Source organism: Cavia porcellus, unplaced genomic scaffold (assembly GCF_034190915.1).
Source record: "Cavia porcellus strain 051 isolate PalLab524CR breed Dunkin Hartley unplaced genomic scaffold, mCavPor4.1 scaffold_26, whole genome shotgun sequence".
Classification (NCBI taxonomy): domain Eukaryota; kingdom Metazoa; phylum Chordata; class Mammalia; order Rodentia; family Caviidae; genus Cavia; species Cavia porcellus.
Window position 1 is genome coordinate 18245859 of NW_026947509.1, and position 20999 is coordinate 18266857.

At 37.6% G+C, this 20999-nt stretch overlaps 2 protein-coding genes across 5 annotated transcripts in view; one reads left to right on the forward strand and one right to left on the reverse strand.

Moving 5' to 3' along the window:
• Nucleotides 1–14464, forward strand: part of Opn3 (opsin 3) — a 44448-nt gene extending 29984 nt beyond the window's left edge. Inside the window, exons 2-4 of the mRNA XM_003474311.4 lie at nucleotides 1916–2235; nucleotides 8570–8821; nucleotides 10171–14464. Coding sequence (XP_003474359.2) covers nucleotides 1916–2235; nucleotides 8570–8821; nucleotides 10171–10434 — 836 coding nt within the window. The 3' untranslated portion in view covers nucleotides 10435–14464. The remainder of the gene's footprint in view (nucleotides 1–1915; nucleotides 2236–8569; nucleotides 8822–10170) is intronic.
• Nucleotides 732–20999, reverse strand: part of Kmo (kynurenine 3-monooxygenase) — a 57491-nt gene continuing 37223 nt past the window's right edge. For 3 of the 4 annotated variants that reach the window (XM_063236801.1, XM_013157282.3, XM_023566957.2), the window contains 4 exons: nucleotides 18420–18502; nucleotides 17129–17230; nucleotides 16979–17038; nucleotides 15536–15876 (listed from right to left, as the gene is read on the reverse strand). In XM_063236801.1, the coding sequence (XP_063092871.1) occupies nucleotides 15673–15876; nucleotides 16979–17038; nucleotides 17129–17230; nucleotides 18420–18502 (449 nt within the window). In that variant the 3' untranslated portion in view covers nucleotides 15536–15672. Of the gene's footprint in view, nucleotides 6785–15535; nucleotides 15877–16978; nucleotides 17039–17128; nucleotides 17231–18419; nucleotides 18503–20999 lie in introns of those variants that run through there. The other variant, XM_063236802.1, reaches the window with a different exon arrangement.

Consider the following 20999-nt stretch of genomic DNA (forward strand, 5'->3'; position numbering starts at 1 on the left):
ACCTGTTAGATGTGTGATACACTGACTTTGAGTTCCCCAAAATTGAAGAATGAATTTTAAGGAACAGCAGAGGTCAACAGTAGGACATTTGATTAAGTGAGAGACAGGAGGGGGTCCAAGTGGGTTGCCATGGACCCAACCTTCTACAGGAAATTTTATAGAGCAAAATCACAAGGTAGGTGCAAAAATCACAAGATGGATATAAGGTGAGACAAAACTATGATCAAACAATAAGATTCTAAGTATAGCCACTTAGGTAATGTTGAGCTAATGGGAAAGCAGGTCGCATAATAAGTGTATATGGAAAGAACAAAGAACATTTTAGGAAGAGATGTGTCCAAGAGTCTTGGTCACCCACTGAGGTGACTGATGTCTATCTAAACTTTATTAGAGCAGGTGTTACTACTTATCTTATCCCTTGGGGAGGAACATAGGCCTGATCATTTTGTCTTTATCTTGAGGCTTGACCTCCAACAGATGCACCTCCGGCCACAGTAAGTGCCTCGCCTGGTCTGACTGCCTATAATATTTTACCTAACAGCTGTCTTCAATACCTCTTGAATCCAGATGCGGCTACTGATGCCTTTGCATTTGCTAGTTGGCCCTGATAAATTGTGGTGTGGGCTCAAACTGTTTTCCGGGGCTGTGGACTGTGTTCTTTGCTCTGTGCTACTGCTAGAATGAGTGTAACTGCAGAAGAAAAATGAAGAAGAAGGAAAAGAGACCTTAACTGTGTTTGTTACTTTGTATTTAAACAGGACAAGGGAATAACAGAAAGTATAATTTACTATTTCATACAGGAAAAGGTTTTAAAAAATAAAAGGAAGAAATAAAATAAATGCCTTATCTAGAAATCGAGAGCCTTTCTCTGTGTGGCCTCATCTGCTGCCCCTAAATCTCTGTCCCTATCCTCTGATCTGGGCACCTCTGCATCCTCCGATTGTTCGTAGACCATTTCCTGTCTTTCCACACAGCCAGACTCTGGCACGGGATTGCTCTTTCTTCCTGCAGTATACTTCTGCCCTGTTACCAGTGCTTCCTTCTCTGAGACTCCAGTACATGATGGCACCACTGCAGCATTTGTCCTCCAAAGCACTGTGATTACTTGCACATCTGCGGTCCTTTCGGACATCCAGAGTTCGGTCTCCTTAGTCATCATTAGATTTCCAGTGTCACTACAATGCCTGGAAACATGAGGTTCTCAACAGGTGCTTGTTGAGCAAATGAATCACTTTCTGGGGGAAAGACAGAAATACGTGAATAATATTGTTAAGTCTATTGTTGCAAAACAGAAGAATAAATGAAGACCAAAGGAGCATAGAAGTCTTTCTCCTATCTTTTTAATAATCTTTGCATATGAATTGTTCAGATGCTGACATTTGCTACCTGCTGGGTCAAAGCAGCCCTCTGCATAATTCTACCTTGACTGATCAGTTTGTGCTTAGAGAACCCACTTAGACCTTAATAACTGAGAGAAGGCAAAACTGAAGGAAGCACTTGCTCCAATGACTCCAGAGTTTCTTTTCTTTTTTCTTTTTTTATGGGTACGAGGGATCCAACTCACCACTGCCTGCTTGCAAGGCAGGCCCTTATGCCGCTGAGCTAAATCCCCAGCCCCCAGAGTTTCTTTTTTGCAGACAATTTAATGCAATAGCTGCATTAGTGCAGGGCTTTTATTTTGTCCCATTATAATCCACATGCCATTTTCCATCTTGTGTTTTCTTTCATAGGTAAATACATTCTTAATGCAATTTCTCAGGGAGTTTGGGGTATTATTACTCTTGGCTCTCAACTTTTAGAACACTCTGTTGGTCTCAGGTACTCCATATGGTATTTCTGATGGAGCACACAGCGCTCACTTCTGTCTAGTTTCCCCCTGCATTATGCTATACTTTTCTACTTTCTCTTCTTACAGGGATTGTTTCTATTACCACCCTCACGGTGCTGGCCTATGAACGTTATATTCGTGTGGTCCATGCCAGAGTGATCAATTTTTCCTGGGCCTGGAGGGCCATTACCTACATCTGGCTGTACTCGCTTGCATGGGCAGGAGCACCTCTCCTGGGCTGGAACAGGTATATCCTGGACATCCATGGACTAAGCTGCACTGTGGACTGGAAATCCAAAGATGCCAACGATTCCTCCTTTGTGCTCTTCTTATTTCTTGGCTGCCTGGTGGTGCCTGTGGGTGTCATAGTCCACTGCTATGGCCATATTCTGTACTCCATTCGAATGGTGAGTTGAAGGCTACAGATGCCCCTCCCCCAAAAGCATCCAAATTTAATGTGTAAAGAATAAACTCTTCCCACACAATCAGTTTTCTAGAAATGTAGCAACTCTAGGGGACTGCCTATCTGGTAGCATTTTGCACTACGACTCACTCCCTGAAAGGATTAATGAGTAGTATCACTTTTTTCTGCATCACTTACTGAACCAAAACAAGGCAGGAAAGGATTTTTGGATAAGCACAATCAGTGAAAGCATCAAACTTACTACATTATGCAGCTCAGAGTTTACGAATGCTGAAAAAGAGAATTGGTCACTTCCCATCATTTTGTTCAGACCAGATCACATGAACCCATGTCAAGAGAATAGTACAGATTTTTTCTCTAGAAATACCACAAACATGTCACGCTGGGAGCCTGCAAGGAGGATTTTTAAACCAACCCATAGGGGGCAGTATGCTTCCACGCTCTACTGCATAACATCAGCTACGCGTGGTTTCCCAACAGTGCTCCTTCCCACTCCCTCAGCCCACTGCTTTCACGAGATCACTACAGTCATTCTGTCAGAGCCCTCACCTTTTGTTTTAACCCAAACTTAGTCCCATGCATTACTTTAAACCTATTACCCGCCATCTCTATAATTTTTCACGTACACTCATTTTGTCGAAGGAAAACATCTTCGGACCAACTCAACTCTGTTCTCTCCATGCCAGCAGTAGAAATGCACAGAAAAGCTGGAAGAAAAGCCCCCTGGCTCCAGACTCAGGCGTCCTCTCAGCCCTAACAATCTCTGTGCTTCTGTAGGGCCCACTTTCTCACACTATGGCTGTGAACATCACTGTTCATTTCAACATCTAGTTCTGTTCCCCTTCATTCTTATCACATAAACGTATTTATTGGATAAAATAAAGCCGCTATCAGGGACTTCCAGAACTCCTTGCCTCCCTTTACATAAACCTCTCTTTCACACTGTTTGTTAGATTTCTTCCTGCAGTTATGGGTGACACGGAAGTACCACAGGACCGAGCTAATTGTGTATTCTGACTCCTCCCCCGCCCGGCCGGTTATCTTCTCTAGGAACTGCTCAGCTGTAATTTTTTTTTTTTTTTTACTTATACCTTCGACTTTTTCCTTCCCTTATACTGACTTTTTCCTTTTAGCATGTAACTATGCTCATTTAAAACACAAGCAAATCTACTGTCTGCTCCCTGTAGCTATCTTTTCTCTCCTTCTTGTCACTGCTAACTCGAAAAATCATTGGTAGCTTTTGGTACCATATGGTCACTCTAAAACTAACATTTAACTAACATTTATCAAGCATCTAAAAGGTACCACTTACTTAATGGTATGGGCAGAATATTTTGTCCCTCCCAAATTCAGATTTTGACTAATTAGGGCCAAGTGTGATGGTATTTGGAGATAAGGCCGCTGGGTAGTAATCATAAGAGATCCAATGGGCTTACAAGGACACTAAGAAAGGGTGTGTGGTGGAACATGCCTGTAATCCCAGCACTGAGGAGACTGAGGCAGGAGGATCTCTGTTGAGTTCGAGGCCAGCCTCACTATGGGCTACATAGTGAGATTAAGGCCAGTTTACACTATATAGTGAGACCCTGTCTCAAATAAGCAAGCAAACAAACAGACATCTGTCTGTCTGCAACATTCCCCTCCCCGCCTCTGCTCCCCTGCAGTGCACCACGTTCCCTAGGTGCAAGAGGTCATGTGAATGTATAATGAGATGAACACTTACAAACCCAGAGAAGAGACTTCAGAATGAAGCCTTCCTTGTCAGAACCTGGATCCTGGACCCCAACTTCTAGATCTGTTGTAGTTCAGGGAGTCAGCTGCTGAGCAAATTCACATAGCATTTACAACTTACTGCAGACAGGCACCTCCATCTCTACCATACCTTCACTGAAACATCCCTCATTTAAGGTCTGATGTCCTAAATGTTAGACACAACACACACGGTTCTGTTTCTATTGTTTGCTGGCATCTGTAGTATTTAAGACTGATGATAACTTCTTTTTTTCTTTTTTTTTTTTTTTTGTCTTTTTCATTTTTATCGGTACGGGGGATCGAACTCATGACCGCCTGCTTGCAAGGCAGGCGCTTATGCCGCTGAGCTAAATCCCAGCCCCAACTTCCATTTTCTTGCGTAATCCTTCCCTCCCGTTGGTTCAGGGACCCTGTTTTTATTTCTCTGGCCCTGTCTGCTTGTCTCCCGTAAGGACTTCTTCTGCTTGGGCCTCCTCAGCATTCTTTGTTCTCATTTCTTGCTACCTACTGACCTTCGGTAATCTCACACGTGAGGTGTGATTGAAGTATATGAGTAATGCTTACATAAAAATTTATTATAGGAAAAGACATTGTCATGACTCCTCCACAAAATCCTCTCCCTTACTTTGATCTCATTTATCCCATTGTTTTTGTCATTTTCTGAAGCAATTCTGGAAAGTACCTTGAGGATATGTGATCAAAAATATGAATTCTGCTACAGTGTGCCATCCACTGGAAAGGCAGGCTGTAAAAACATGAAGGTGTATCCTCATCCATCTTACTACCTGGCACTGAGTGACTTCTGGCAGTTCTCCAAAGCAAAATGAGTATGAAAGATAAACACTTTGAATTGACGCAAGATATTGAGGCAGTCGTGATAACCTAACTGAACTCGCGAAAGATGACTTCCAGAGCTGCTTCAGAAATGGGCAAGAATGGGGGGATTAGTGTGTCTGAAGAGAGGGGGAGGGTTTGAGGGAATTCGTGGCGCGATGTGTCTTTTACTGTAATATTTTTATTTAAACAGTTACCATATGTTTCTGTCATACCTCATGCTGTCATAATTTCACCCTTCTAAGTAGAATTTGATGACTTTGAAATTTCTGTTTCCATTCCAGGTCTTTCTTCTGACCTCAGATGCTCATAGTCAGTTGTCAATTGCATGCCTCCCCTAGCGGTTCACAGACTCAATAAATTCAGCATATATGATGGTTAATTTGTTATCTCTCTGCCCCCCAAATTCACTATTTCTCTGCTCTCTTTTTCATGGAATAGTCAGCATTCCTTGCTACCTAAGCCAGAAATTAGGAAGTCATCTTGGATTGTTCTTCCCCATATCTTCTCCATATGCAGCTAGTGAACAATTCTTATTCTACTTAATGTCTTGTCCACAATGCCCATTTTCCACCGCCTTCAGACACAGACTCAATTCAAAAGGACCTCATTTCTCCTTCTTCTATTCTCACTTTCCTCTAATCATTCTTTACTCACTGCCACCTGAGTAACTGTTCTCAAATACTGCCATCGTGATTGAAACAGAGCTCCCTAGTGTGACGAGTGGACCCTGTATGGCGTGTCTGGTCTATCTGTCTTGCCTCATTTCTTGACATTCTTCTCCTTTTGCTGCCTGCATATCCAGCTCACTGCTACATTTCTTGTTTCCAGAATGCGACATGTGGTGCTTTCTCTTCTTCGCCTTAGTACGCCTCTTTCCTCAGCAACATTCTGTTTCTCCTTCTTGCTCAGCTAACTTCTCATCTCAGAAGGCTGAGATCAAAATTTTCTTGCTCTAACCCAGCCCTGAATATGGTTCTCCAGCTGTGTGCTCCCATATCGCCCTGCTCTCCATCACCCCATGCATCACTTATGGAAGCAATTGTGTGCTTCTCACCATCAACAGAGTGAATTCCTCAAGAGCAGAGACTGTCTTACCTCTTTTTTCCCTGTAGCTGGAATAGTCCCTGAATATATTATTTTTGGAATGAGTTACAAGAAGAAGACTTAGAAAAGGGGAGACAGGTTATTGGTCTAAAACATAAAGAAATTTGAGTTTAGACTGCGCTATTACCTCAACAGAGAACTTGGTGCAAGCACTGTGTCTCTATTTCTTTATTCAGAGAGAGGTGACTCACACCACCAATGACATTGCTACTCACTTGAGAATGAGGGGCTTACCATGGAAATCTGCATGTGTCTGAATCAGTAAGCACTAGGCATATCCATTAACAGAAGAAGGTAGCACTTCCAGAGGTAATGCTGGAGAATTTGTCTTAAATGGTTTATTTTTGGGACAACTTTGACATGTACTTTCTCTTCATCCAGAACAAGTTTTTAAAAATATCCTGAAGTTATTGAATAAAGAGAATGAGACATGAAGTTGAGCTCCTTTTTCAAAGGAAAACTTCAAAAGAGCAGAGTGAAAGAATAGTGATGAAACAAAAAGCTAAAGAGAGATAAACAAAAATAATAGAAACTTCACATATACAAACCCAAATAATCTGAAACATTAGAAGGATCTTCTCCTTTGACCAAAGACAAGCCAGAGAATAGATCAACATTTGCTTAATTACCTTCACTTGCATGCATATGATTCCAAGATAATGAATGAGCACTATACCTTGATGAATGGTAAGAGAGGATGGAGACCAATGTGCCCATAAAACAGTAAGATAAAACTGTGGGGTTCTAGACAGTGGGGTCTTGAAGGCAGATAACTGAGATGTGGTTATACACTAGTTAGCTGAAATTCTGAAGAGTCAAAAGTGATGATTCCACATATCCTATAGAAACATAAAAGTACGTATGTATGTTAGTTTCAAGTAGAGTTCAAATGTAAATATTTAATTTCAAAGACTACTGCCCAAAGCAACCCAGTTTCTGATAAATGCAGTGGAACATTTGTTCGAAGCTCCACTCCATCTTTATATCTGGAGTAGGTAACTGCTCATTATCATATGGAACAAAGGTGATGGAACATGAATGCAAATCTTCTGATTCTTAACTGTAGCTTTTACCAGAATCCACACCTTTCTAAAAAAACTGAAGGGAGGTGCCTTGTCCCTAAAATGAGAAGAGGGTGATATCCTATGACAGTATGTAAAATAGCTTTTTAAAAACAGAATGGCACACATGAATAGTGTGACAGATTAAATACCCATTCCCCTCCTATACATTCTCTCTACTCTTAAAAAATCACACATTTAAACTTTAATATTTACCTGTATTGTTTTTAATGTGAATATAATATAATTTGTATATATATAATTTGTAATGTATAATTTGTAATAATATATAATTTGTAATAATAATGGTTAAATATAATTTTAGATGATAACCAATAATACAGTTAAATATAATTTTAGATGATAACCAATAATAAGGAATGCTTATTCAAATATATATTTAAACTAGTATAAGCACGTTCTAATTAATTCCTTTAGAAAAGTTTCCCTTAATTTTTATAATGCTTAAAGACACACTCAGAATTCACTGAAATACAATAAATTTTCCATTTTGAAATTATTACTACTAAGTATCAACAGTATACCTGATAACTGTTTTTTAAAAAAATACGATACATAAAGCTTTTGTATTTTGGTAAGAGGGTTAGTATAGTATCTTATAGTGCTCAGAAATAGTCATTTTTATTTCAGATAATCAAATAGTCATTTTATTTCAGTCATTTTTATTTGTATTTTTGTTGTGCAGAAGTATTATTGTCTTCACCTTCAAAACACATTTATGGCCCAGGGATAGTGGCAAGTGCAAGGTTGTGAGTTCAATCTCAGTACAAAAAAAAATCATAAATATTTATGATAATAGTAAGATAAATATATAAAAAAATCTTTCTTCCAGGGATTTAGCTCAGCAGTCTAAGCACCGGACTGGCAAGCAATACTAGGTCATGAGTTTGATCCCCGGTACACACACACACACACACACACACACACACACACAGCCTTGCTTATATGAGAATTTTAGAGAGTTCTAAAACTGCTTAGTATTATTCCTCAGTACCTTTTGTGAGGACAAACTAGATGTGTTGATTTCAGACAAATGGGGTTTTACCAAATGCTATAAAAATGAGCCCCTAATGAAACCAACCACAAACAAATGCATCAGATTCTACTGTGAGAGTCATTAGCCGGGAATGGAAAGACACAGTAGTTTCCAGCAAGAACTCATTTGGGAATTAAGTACTCATCAAGACAACTGTAGGCTCCTGACCTGAGTGGATAGCCTGGTTTGAGAATCTGCAGTTTAGTGTAAGAAACTGTTATCATTTTATCATGACTGTTTCAGGCTGAATTGTAATGACTTGAAAATCCAGGTAAAATCATTTAGTTCTTCTTTGTTAAATCAGTTAGAAAACATTAAAAACTACTGAAAGATCTACGAGGCTGTACAGTTCAATCATAACATATTCCAGTTGAGGAGACTGAGACCCAAAGCCACATCATATTCCCAACGTCCTTTTTTGTTCTTTCTAGGGTAGGGCCTAGAGGGTCCAAAAGAAATCACTTCTCTCACTTTTCAACTCCTGCCTTTGTTTCTTTGTGCTGCAGCTTCGTGGTGTTGAAGATCTTCAGACAATTCAAGTGATGAAGATTTTAAGATCTGAGAATAAAGTGGCCATAATGTGCTTCTTGATGGTCTTCATCTTCCTGGTCTGCTGGATGCCTTACATTGTGATCTGTTTCTTGCTCGTTAATGGTTACAGACACCGAGTCACACCCACAGTATCAATTGTTTCTTACCTGTTTACTAAATCCAGCACTGTATACAACCCTGTTATTTATGTCCTTATGATTAGAAAGGTAAGCTTTACAATTAAGTGATTTCACCTTGGGAAAAGGGTTGAAAAAATAATTTTATAGAAGTAATTCAGAATAGCTTCAGCGATGAAAACTCAACAAAGAACTTACACAGGAAAGTAAATGGATTAGGAAGAAATACCAAACAAAATAATAATTCTAAGATCTGCCAATAGAGATTTGTATTTATTAGGTGAAATTCTATTAAAATTACCATTTAATTAATCAGAAAATATTTGTCTACTACTTATAATGAATTAGTTTCTTAAATAATAATTTCAGAGTTAATATGTTCAAAGTTCTTACTGTACTATGTAGATACACCTACTATCTTTACAGAGCTACGCCATGAAATAGGTACTGATATTCTTTCTTACAGGTTTTGAAGTAGACTCAGGAAAGATAACTTGCCTGACACAGAAAACATAGGTGCTAGGACTTGAAGCTAGTTCACTTGAGTCTTCAAAGCCAAAGCTCGTAACTTGCTTGAGTTTAGAAATAGTAGTAGTTGTTCTGGCTTATTCTCATAATTTTGAGGACTACTCTTCAACAAGCAAAATTTAAATATATTCTCTAACAATTTGTTTTGCTCTTTCTTTTAGCCAAAGACTATAAATCCTTACTTCTAAACTATTGTGCATATTTCACACCTGAAAATATTGTAAAAATAAGTATATTTCGATTGTATGTCTGGGTACCCAATAATATCTCCTCCATTTCATGAGGTTCTCATCTTCAGACCTCGGTCATCAAGTTTCTTAGAGATGAGGAAGAGCAGAGGGGAGACCTTGGACAGGCCTGAGAAATATGGTTAGTGTAGAGCCCAGGACACAGAGAATTACATATTTTGTTGAAAACTAGCATTCATCATTATAGTATTTTCCCCCAATTTGTAATTTTAATAGAAAAAACTTCTCCTACTTAAAAGAGCACTCGTGAGCACACCAGTCAATAAATTCTGCCAGAACAGACTTGTTTTTGTTGCTTATACTATCTCTAGATGATTGCTCAGAGGCTGTCACCTTGTAAGTTCTCACTGAATATTTGTGGACTGAATATGTGTTGAAAATGCCTTAAACAGATAAAGCTGTTTTCTCAGAAGGTACATACAAATGGAAAGTAAGGAAGGCTAAGGTATTAAAATAGCCCTATGTGATCTGGTTAATAAGACGACTTAAATCAGATGTAAAACTCCAGAGTGATTTAGATCAATCTAAGCATTCCTATAAATTCTGCTCTATATCAACTAACAAACAAAATAAATTTAACTCAACTCATCTTCTTGAATATTAGTCCAATTAAAGGCCTACTTTTTAACTAATAATAACTTTATCTTTTTCTTCTCTGCCCAGTTTCGAAGATCCCTCTTACAACTTCATTGTTTACGACTGCTGAGATGCCAGCAACCTGCTAAAGACCTTCCAGCAGTTGAGAGAGAAATGCACATCAGACCCATTGTGATGTCACAAAAAGATGGGGACAGGCCAAAGAAGAAAGTGACTTTTAATTCTTCTTCCATCATTTTTATCATCACCAGTGATGAATCACTATCTGTTGATGACAGTGACAGAACCAGTGGGTCCAAGGTTGATACAATCCAAGTTCGTCCTTTATAGGAATGAAAGACTGAGCCTTAGATTGGATGTCACATTTGGACTTCAATTATAAGGATCGTTCTGGAATCCACCTTCTATGTAATAGCAACACAACTTTGTGGGCCAGCAAGAAATCGAAATTGCCCGCATGCTCTCTGACCTCAAGAAGAAACTGAACAAGGCACATTCTCTAATTTGATGGGTGCTTTATGTAACAAAAGCCACTTAAGGCACAAGAGGGTATCTGGCACCATCATCTTCTAATATGTTAGAATTTTTATTTCAGATATATTTTTGAATGACTGTATTTGCCAAAGCATATAATATGTTTTTGTTGAAAATGTTTCATTGTAAAAATAACTTTGTTCCAGACACATGTGTGAAATAGCTAGACCATATTTAATTTTATGCAGTGTGGGTTCTATTTAGAGTGATGACATATGTTTGACCAAACGGAATTTATCAAGGAGATAATTTCTAAGATAAAAATAAATTCCCTACCTTTATCTGTAACCATATATCTAAATGAAGAGGAGCTTCAGACTAATGAGCTGCTGGGCAAGTTCCAGAATGTACTACTAAGAACATCATAGCAAAGAGAAAGAATACAATGACTTCATGGCAGTTATGGCATATGGTTAATTATGCAGCCATATGAGAAAGTACATGATGAAGATGCTGTTGATGGCAGATGAGTATTCCCATCTATTTCATTTTGAACATGAGCAGGGCAGGATTATTCTTTCCTTGTAGTAATTTCCCAGAATTTTGCCAGGAGTTCTGGATTTAGAAAAGGAGTTCTAAGTTCTAAGTAAACATGCTTACTTTGAAGAGATATGGAAGTAAGAATTTGAATGTATTCATAAAAAGTATTATTTAGTTTTCATTGCTTATCAATCAGCCTATCAGTCAGTGATAATGAAGAGGGCATTTTTCCCTCCCTCTGTCTCTTTTAGAACTAGTAACAAACCAGAATATGCTACCCTCAAATAAGCTTCATTTTGCATAATGATTATTTTGAGCTGGAGCAATTGAGAAGAAGCCATATGAGGAAAGCTTTCTGCCTCTTTATTTGCCTAAAAGCAGGACCCAGACTTACAAATGTGACAGATTCTGGGAAGATGGCAGAACAGTAAGCAGCAAAGTAAATAGCCTCTCTGAGAGAAACAGCCCAGATGCTGGAATATAGCATTCTGGAGAAGACAAGATGGAAAGAAATGGATTCCTTCAACCCAGGAAGAAACTAATGTGAAAATTGAAGCCCACAGACAGAAGAGAGAGAGAGAGAGAGAGAGAGAGAGAGAGAGAGAGAGAGAGAAGAAAAGAAAAGAAAAACTTAAACAGAAAGCAATAGCCAGATCCAGCTTTCACTGGAATTGGTCCCACTATGTGAAAAACACCACTAGAATCCAGAGATGCATGGTCACAGTGAAGCTGGGGGTTGGCAAGCCTGAAGGCCTCAGTGGAAAGATGCAGTGGTGGAGGGGATCAGTGGACCAGAGAGTTGTACTGGCTGGCAGAAGTGCCAGGAACCCCACTACCCACTTGTCTGGAAGAAACCAGGAACATGACAAGAGGAAGAAACAAAAGGCAGTCTCCGGCCTCCAACCCAAACAGTACTGGCCCAAGAGAGGTAAACACAGAAGAGATCAGGAGTTGCACACCTGCAATTTTTGAAGCAACAGCATCTGACATAAAGAAACAACTTCATGAAACTATAAAAGAACTTAAAACACAAATATCAATACAAGTAAAGGAAGATATAAGAAAAATAAAAAAGGAAATGCTCTCTCAAGAAGACACAGAGGGAAGAATAGAGGAGCATAGAAAAAGGAGGGAAACCTTTGATGAAGAATATAAAAAAAATTAGAATACATGAAACAGATTCAAAGAAATTACCAGGAAATTAAAAACTCCATTGAAAGCTGGCAAAACTGCTTGACAGAAACTAAAGATATACTATCAAACCTTGAAGACAGGTTTGCAGCTTGCGATCACGAAAGGAAAGATCTGTTAAAAATAACAAGGAACCAGAAAGTAACGATACAAGGGCTAGAAGACAACAAGAGGATCTAAGACTTAAGAATACAAAATGTGAGTGAGGAAGCAGGGGTAAACACAAATGAAATACAAAGGTTATTTACAGAAATAATTAAAGAAAACTTCCCAAGTATAGGAAAAGAAAATGATATTCAGATATATGAGGCATACAGAACTCCAGCCATCTACAACCAAAATAGATCTACAGACATATAATAACTAAGGTCCCAGAAATTCAACACAAGAACAGAATATTAAAAGCTGTCAGAAAAAATAAACAGATCACCTACAAAGGAAATCAAGAAAAGCTTGAAGTATTCCAAGCCCTGAAAGAAAATAACCTCCAACTCAGATTAATGTACCCTTCAGAACTGTCTCTCAAAATCAATGGAATAGCAAGATGCTTCCATGACAAAGAGAAACTGGGGGAGTTTGTGACCACCAATCTAACCCTATAAAAAATACTGAAGGACATTCTAGAGAGAGAGAAAAAAGACCATGGTTTCAGGAACAGTGGCAGAGGGAGTTCACTGAACAGGGCAGACAATGGAATGAAGGAGAGAGGTAGACAGCCAACGGCAGAAAAATAGCATGGCAGAAATGAGGCAGAGAAGGTTGGCCATAATCACTAATATAGATGGCTCAATACACTAATAAAAAGAAACACAGGCACAGTGGATCAGAGATAGGGTCCATCAAGATGCTCTATATAAAAAATATAATTAACCTGAAAGAGAGTTTATGGACTGAAAGTCAAACATAAGAAAATAATGCTCTGTGTGACAGGAAACCGAAAAAAGTGGGGATAACTTGCCCATCAACTGCAGATTGGTTGGAAAGACAAAACTTTTATGCAATGGAGAACCACTCAGCTATAAGAAAAGAATACCTTAAGGCTTTTGTAGGTAAATGGATACAACTTGAGATCATGTTCTGGGGTAAAATGTTCAGAACACTTAGGTAAATAGTGGGTTGTCTCCCTAATCTAAAAAATAAAGGAGTTAGTGGAATACAAAATGTACAATGCACCCTGTGAAAGTGAAAAGGGAGGAATTGTCTAAAAAGAGAAGGCAGTGGCCATTGTTAATCCTGTATCAGGATTTGAAACCCATATTGTTTTCATCACTCTGTTTAGTTTGGATATATTGTGTTCCAGTTGGTCTACTTGTACTAGATTTGATGGCATGGACAGCTATTTCAAAGATTGCAGGATGTACTATGATAACCATTTTTTATTTCCTATTAACTTAATTTGAAGGCCTGTATTGGTTTTCACTGTCTTGTTTTGACTGATTTTATTTGAATCTGTTTTGTTTGATTACTGTCTTGTTTTGACTGATTTTATTCAAATATGTTTTGTTTGATAGTATCAAGTCTGAGAGTATAGGCAACTACTTTGAAGACAGTAAGATTCACTATAATACCCATTCTGGTTTAACTATTATCTTCTTTTGAAGTCCTATAATATCTCCAATGTTTTGTTTTTCTCAATTTTGTTCTGTACTGTTATGTTCAATTTTATGATGCCTGATGATATGGGCAATTCTATTGAAGATAACAAGAGACATTATGGTAACCATTATTGATCACCTTGTATTTTGGTTTTAAGTCATATACTCTGTCCATCCTTTTGTTTTGATTGACCCTATTTTGTTTTCTCTCATTTGGTTTTATTCTCTTCAAAATAAAAAAAAATTTTTTTAAAAACCCCAAAGTTACAAATATGTTCCCTTCTCTCTGCTAGAAAAAACAAGGTTGATCACCAAATATAACTAAAACACTCTCAGTCTGGAGACAGCACCAGAAGACTCTGCATAGCAAACTCCCATTTATTTGCCTTCCTACAAGTTGCTGCCCTCAGAGTCTCCAAGTACATTTTCTTTGTCTTGGTACTTCTCTAAAATTTACAGTTCTTTGTGGAAGATGCTAAGCCAGTTCTTTGAGATTTACTCATTCTCTGGGTATCTTCCATGTGAAATGTACATCTAATAAACTTCTCTTTGTGTTTGTTTTTCTCTTGTTGGTTTCTGTCCTTTGTTAAAAGGGTCCCAGTTAATGAACCTAAGCATTGGTAAAAGAAGTATTATTTTTCTTCCTTTATACCTAACATGGGTTATCAAGATTCAAGGATATCTTTGACAACTTTGAATAGAAACACTGAGTCATCTTATTTCATTGTATAATTTTTAATTCCCTAGATAAATATCCTCCTCGTGTTGTATCTTTATAATTACTCACGCTCGAGGGACTTCACGTTTGAGATGACCTACTGAAGAAGGAAGGACCAAAGAAAATATACTCAATGCACTTTTAAAATCAAATTCACTCCGGGTTCTGTCAAAGTATGTAACTCGAGAATAAGTTAGTAAATTGCTACTGAGGGTCTAAAATGGAATAAAATATAGCATAATATTCCTATAAAAAGCTGTCTTGCCTTGCTTCCTTTCCACTCTCTGGTATATGTAGATATTTAATTTATGAAAAAATTATCCTATACCTTGCCTATACCTAGTATGGCATCAAGGGCTTTTTCATACCTTCAGAAATTTTCCCTGGGAAAAAACAAAGAAGAATGTAATACTGGTATTTGAGGACAGGGAAACAAAACAGATTCATTGTGTAACTCTTTGGAATTCCCCATCCCTCGTATGTAGCCTCTGGTTTAATCAAGTGACTCTGAGCTCTGTGGTAAGACAAGCTCCTTCATGTGATAAAAGTGTAGTTAATGCGTCAAGCAAGCTGTGATTTTTTAGCCCCAAGCATTGTTAATCCTGTTGTGCACCCCTTTACTTATTTTAAGGAAAAAGTGTGAGCAATGTCTTCCTGGAGGATTCTGAGACCTTAGTTTTTGAGAAGTGAAAGAGTTCTTAGTCACTCCTTTTTAAAATTTAGAATGATCCAACCTGAGCTTGCAAAATGTGATGGGGAAGCTTGTGTTGAAACTTGAGAGAGAAACGGACAGACAGAGACAGAGACACACACACACACACACACAGAGAGAGAGAGAGAGAGAGAGAGAGAGAGAGAGAGAGAGAAAGAGAGAGATTCCACACCACTCCCCACAATAATTGTGACACACAGAAAAATTCAATCTTCTGTTTATTTACATGCTGGCAACTACTTTCCAATAGTGAATTAATTCTGGCAATGGAAACACATGTTTGGTCCTTATTTTTGGTCACAGAAAGATCCAATATTTGCTACTTTGTGAACTTCAAATCACTGACTAGTAAAATAGGGAACTTGTTCTAATGACTCCATGGAGTTTGCTGAGAATTGTGCCCCATATTCTGGAAGTAAGGGACTCCACTCCCATGGTCTTCTTAAGTATTCCAGAGGTCTTGGTGACAGGTAATGCACAAGCAGGTAGGCAGTACCAATGGCTACCAGAGATCCAAAGATAAAGAGTCCTTTTTTTATTACCTATGAGGACAGAAATAATTCTCATTTTTCCAGAGATTAAAATCCTGAAGTAGAATTCATTCTACTTCCCCAAAGGAACACACAATTTCCTCTCAGTTCTTTAACCTGAAGTAGCTGCATGACCTCTGATTTCTATCTCTGCACTTATTGTTCTGAATTTTAATGGTGGCACTTGCCTTTCCTCTTTAATACCCTTACGTCTTTGAGATCAGGAACTTATTTTACTCATCCTCAGATAAGTTGATATCTCTTGATTCCTTCCAATCCATTCTTTACACTAAAGTAACTTTTCTAAAATCCAACCTCAGTGTATGAGCCTTCTTTGGTTCCTCTGTTTCTCTAAAGCTCTGTTTCTCAAAAAGTTTAGGGTCTTTCTTAGCTCTCCAATTTCCCCTCTGGCCATTCTCACACTATGTGCTGCTTTCTAGGTTCACAGATTCCTACTCTGATGTTTTACTCATTTTTCTCCAGGCTTCACCTGTCTGGTTTCTCCAGGGCCAGTGTATCCTGCTCACAGCAGCTGTCCATTGATCCTGACCCAGCCTCTAATCTGTGTGAAGAGTAGAGATTGCATCTCGTTCATCACCGTGCTCAGCTCAGTGTTTATGCACTAGGTAAAGCTACTTCTTCAGTGAATGAATGAATAGATTCTCCAAGTGGATGATCAAGAATCTGACGGGTCCTGCATGATGCCTCTGGGTCAGCAACTCAACATGAATGTGTCATAACTTTGCATTGGAGTTTGGTAGTGCCTTACAAGAAGAGTTTCAGCCCTGTCCAAGTTGATGAATTAATAAGAATATTGTATGACACAAAAGTCAAGAGGGGATCCCACTGCTAAAATAAAGTAGAAGGTTGGGATACATTATCCTTGTTTCTTTTGCAATTTTTTTCCCTTCAAAAGCTCTCCCTCTGCTGACTTTTCATATGTTGTTTGGTAGGTGCTCTACTCTCTGTGTGCTCAGGACAGTTTTTACTCGGAAGGTAAACATTTGATGTCTATCCTATTGTTTCTTTATTCTCCTAAAATTAATATGACCATAACAGTATAACACTTTAATGTATTAGTTTTTTTTTTTTTGATAGTGTAACTTGTTCCAACCTTTTTTTGCCAATGCCAGTGCAGCACTGCTTCATGGTATCTTATTCTGGAAAAAGTGACCTATAAGGAAATTTTAAAAATATTCTTTTGTATTTTTTAATGGATAAACAGAAGTTTAAAATGAGCAAGCATCTTAAATTCAGACCTTACCATGGTATAGAGAGGAATGAACGTAGATGGCATAATAGCATGAAGAAATCGCTCTATATTCTTTTGAAAAAGGAACCACCAAAAGTTGACGTGAGCTCTCATCTGCAATGGAGAATTTTTAAAAGATATTTTCAATAAAGTAATGTCGTTTTCTCACTACAACTTCTTTATTACGTTTCACTCCCACTCATCACAATGCTAAATACAGGAAGTCAAGTAAACTTCCATTTCCATAGTCATTGCCCATCTTTTTTAAAAAAGAAATTTCAGTAATATAGAACTTTATCTTGGAAATGTACAATAACAAAAAACTATCCGGGAAATCTGTTTTGATCAGAAGTTAGTACAAGATCTCTATTTTGGCAAAGAGTTTGTTCAAGAACATCTTTAAGTACCTGTGAACTCAAGGATTTGACCAATTTCTGTTGCTTCCTGGCTGGTTTGTAATACAGTTTATGATAGCCTGGATTTGAAAAGCCATGTCTAGCTTGATCTACTACTATTCCTTATACCGGACAAATGTTGAATTGTATGTGTCCTGATTTTAAAGACTCAGGTAAGATATACTGATAGTCTTTATAAACATTCTAGAATGTCCTTAACTACATATGATACAATTCTACTCAAATTGGAGAGACAGGAAACAGTCATTTTTTTCTTTAAGTTTAAATTCTTTAAAATTTCTTATAAATTTTTTCATTTCATTATTTTAAAACTATAATTTAACCTTCTGTCATGTAACTGGTTTAAAATGAAATTAATGTGTGTTTCTTCAAAGTTATTTATCTTTCTGACAAGGAATTTATTTGGTACCAGACATTTTTTGTTAGTACATAAGGCTCAAGAGCAAATTCAATGCTACTCTAAATCTGTAGGCCATGATTTTAAGGGTATGAAAGTCAATTAATATTTCCTAGATATTGTAATAACATTAACCTATATCAGAATTATATTTTTGTTGAAATAGAATATAAATAATACTGCTAACTATCTATGATTTGAGTCTGTGAATCAGAGATTTTGTCACCTCTGTTATCTTCTAAGTGTCTCCCAAGTACAGGAGGGAGTAATTTGTGTGACTCATTGTTACTGCTATGTAATCACAACTCACCCTGTCTTAAGAATGGTTTGTTATGAGTGTGTGTGTGTGTGTGTGTGTGTGTGTGTGTGTGTTCGTTCTTTGTATCTATTCTTATGAAGCATGGTCAGCTAGGGCTGGAGCAAAAGAAAAAGAAGACAATTGCTGGTCTGTTAGTAAACCATCTTGTGGGATGAACCAAATCTTACTTACCTCCATGTAATTGTATATAGACAGGTCTGAAATTGCATGAGCATCTGGGATTCTGACTCTTGAGAATTCAGGAAGGCACATACCTAGAAACCAAGTTAAATAATATAAACATATTCAAAGCAGCCTAGAAAAATGTGCTGGGCTCTATCCAGGTCAAACTAAATAGTATACTCAATATGAACATTCACGATGATTTTTGAAAACTATGAATAGCTGTTCTGTGTCATCAGCAATCTATGATTATTGAACAATACATATACTGTATTTCTTGTTGTAATGGAATAAAATTTACAATAAAGCTAATATATATTGTGATTGTCAATTGTTAGTTATTATTTTTCCTTATTTCACAAATGGAAAGTTCATGTAAATGATCCTCACCCCACATACAACTGGCTACTTTCTATTTTGTGTTCCTTTGTGCTCCTGCACACTTATTTCACTGTTTTTAAAGACCCCTCATTAGCTTGAACACCAGTTCTTCCTTTATTCTGTAAGCTCCGAAAGTCATACTCCAGTTTTTGTTCATACTTAAACTCTCGATGTGCCATAAAGGAAATATTAAATACATAATTGGCAAATGAATAATTGACTTATATTATTTTTATAGAGTCAAACAACTCTAGCTGTTAGAGATGCCCTGAGGTAGACAGGATCACAAATTCGAGCCTAAACTAGGCAACTTAGGGATATATAAGATCATACCTAAAAATAAAAAAGGAAAAAAGGCTGAGGTTGTAGTGTAGCTCGGACCAAAGGCCCAGGGTTCAATTTTCCACTATTGAAAAAAGAAAAAAAAAATTAGAGATGTCATATCTTTTTTTTTTTCTTTTTTGTGACAGAGTCTTGCAGTGAATTCAGGCTGGCCTTGAACTCACTATGTAGCCCAGGCTGGCCTCAAACTCGTGGTGATCCTCCTGCGTCTCCATTCAAAGTGCTTGGTTTATAGGGGTGTGCCACCATACTTGGGGAGAAGCCATGTCTAAAGTCAGAAAACCTGGCCTAAGTGTTCCAGTTTCATTGTTTCCTAGCTACATGATTTTTATCAAGTCATGTAAGTATCTCTAAATTTAATTCCCCTGTTATAAAATGAGGACACGACTAGTATCAGTGTCCCATGTTTTTTGTAAGGACCAAAAGAAATCATGCATTTTTAAAATACTAAAAGTGTCTAAAGCATAGTAAATGCTCAGTGATGGTAATTATAATTATTATTCACAATGAGTATTATTTTGTTTCTGTTCTCTCATATCCAAAACTGGTGTTGAGAGTGTGCTCTGATACATGAACTCTCTCTACTTTCATCATTTCATGCAAACTTACCACCCCAGGGCTAAGAAAGGAGAAAATTAAATGCCTCTAGAGCTTGACCAGGTGAAATGACCAGGAAAGACAGATGAAGGAGAAGACAGTGAAGGGCAAGAGAAGGAGGATGTGGTGGGGAAGAGGAATTCTTGTTGTTCCCTGGAGCTCTATAGTTTTTCAGGCGCACATGCCAGCATCTGATGATTTCCTTTAACACGGTGGCAAACATTTGTTACAAGCTCATTTTATGCCAGACTTTCTTTTTTTCCTCTTAAAATTATACAAATTATGGTAGAAAATTATACAAATAATTTTCTTTAATATTTGCAACTGTCTGGTTAATTTATTATCTCTGCTTTATAGATGAAAAAGAATGACAGCTTTATAAAGACCAAATGACTTGCTCTAGATCACATGCTAAGTTGACAAGTGAATAAGTCTGTGTGTGTTTCAAGCCTGATTATCTAGTCTATCCTTCCCCTTTTTGAAGTAGCCTTTCAGAACATGTGAGGAGTAGATGGGAAGCCTAGTTCTTAGGCTACTATTTATACATACATATATGCAAATTTATGTTGAATATATGCAAATATGTATAACTATAGTCACATAATTACTTATAAACCTTTAAAACTCAATATTTATAAAATTAATACACTGGATGAATCAATTTTAATTAAAAGGCAATGAAAGTATCAGGATAAAAAAGTATTGGAGCATCTACAAGTATTTCTTGGGCATAATGTAGGAGACCCAAACAGGGATTTTTACCTGGATTCAAAGGGGAAAGAAAAGAGAGCATTTTCATCAAACTTTGATACTCTGAACTGTCCCTTTGTGTGGATCACTGCATGGCCCTTGCTATAATTTGTATAGGAAGTGTCCCTCAAAAGGTTATGAGCTAAAATCTTGCCCCCCTCCACTTCCAGAAGGTGCTAATGGGAAGTGGCAGAACTTTTAAGAGATGCAGCTCAGCGGAAGGTCTTTGGGGGTTAAGGGTACACTTTTGAAGAGGGCCATGGGTCCATGAATTTAAGCCTTGAAACTGTGAACTAAAACCAACCTTTTTCAATTTATCGTTAATTCTCTCAGGTATTTGTTACAGTAATGAAAAGCTAACACAGATCTCCATGAACAAATCTGAAGAGAAACCATGTTTCTTTTCTGGGCACAGATTGTCTGATGTGGTCACAACAGTGGCACAGGCTAGTAACAGAAAATTTAATAATCCTGAAAAGAAAATATATGTTAAGGTTTTGTGATTATTGAGATCAGAAA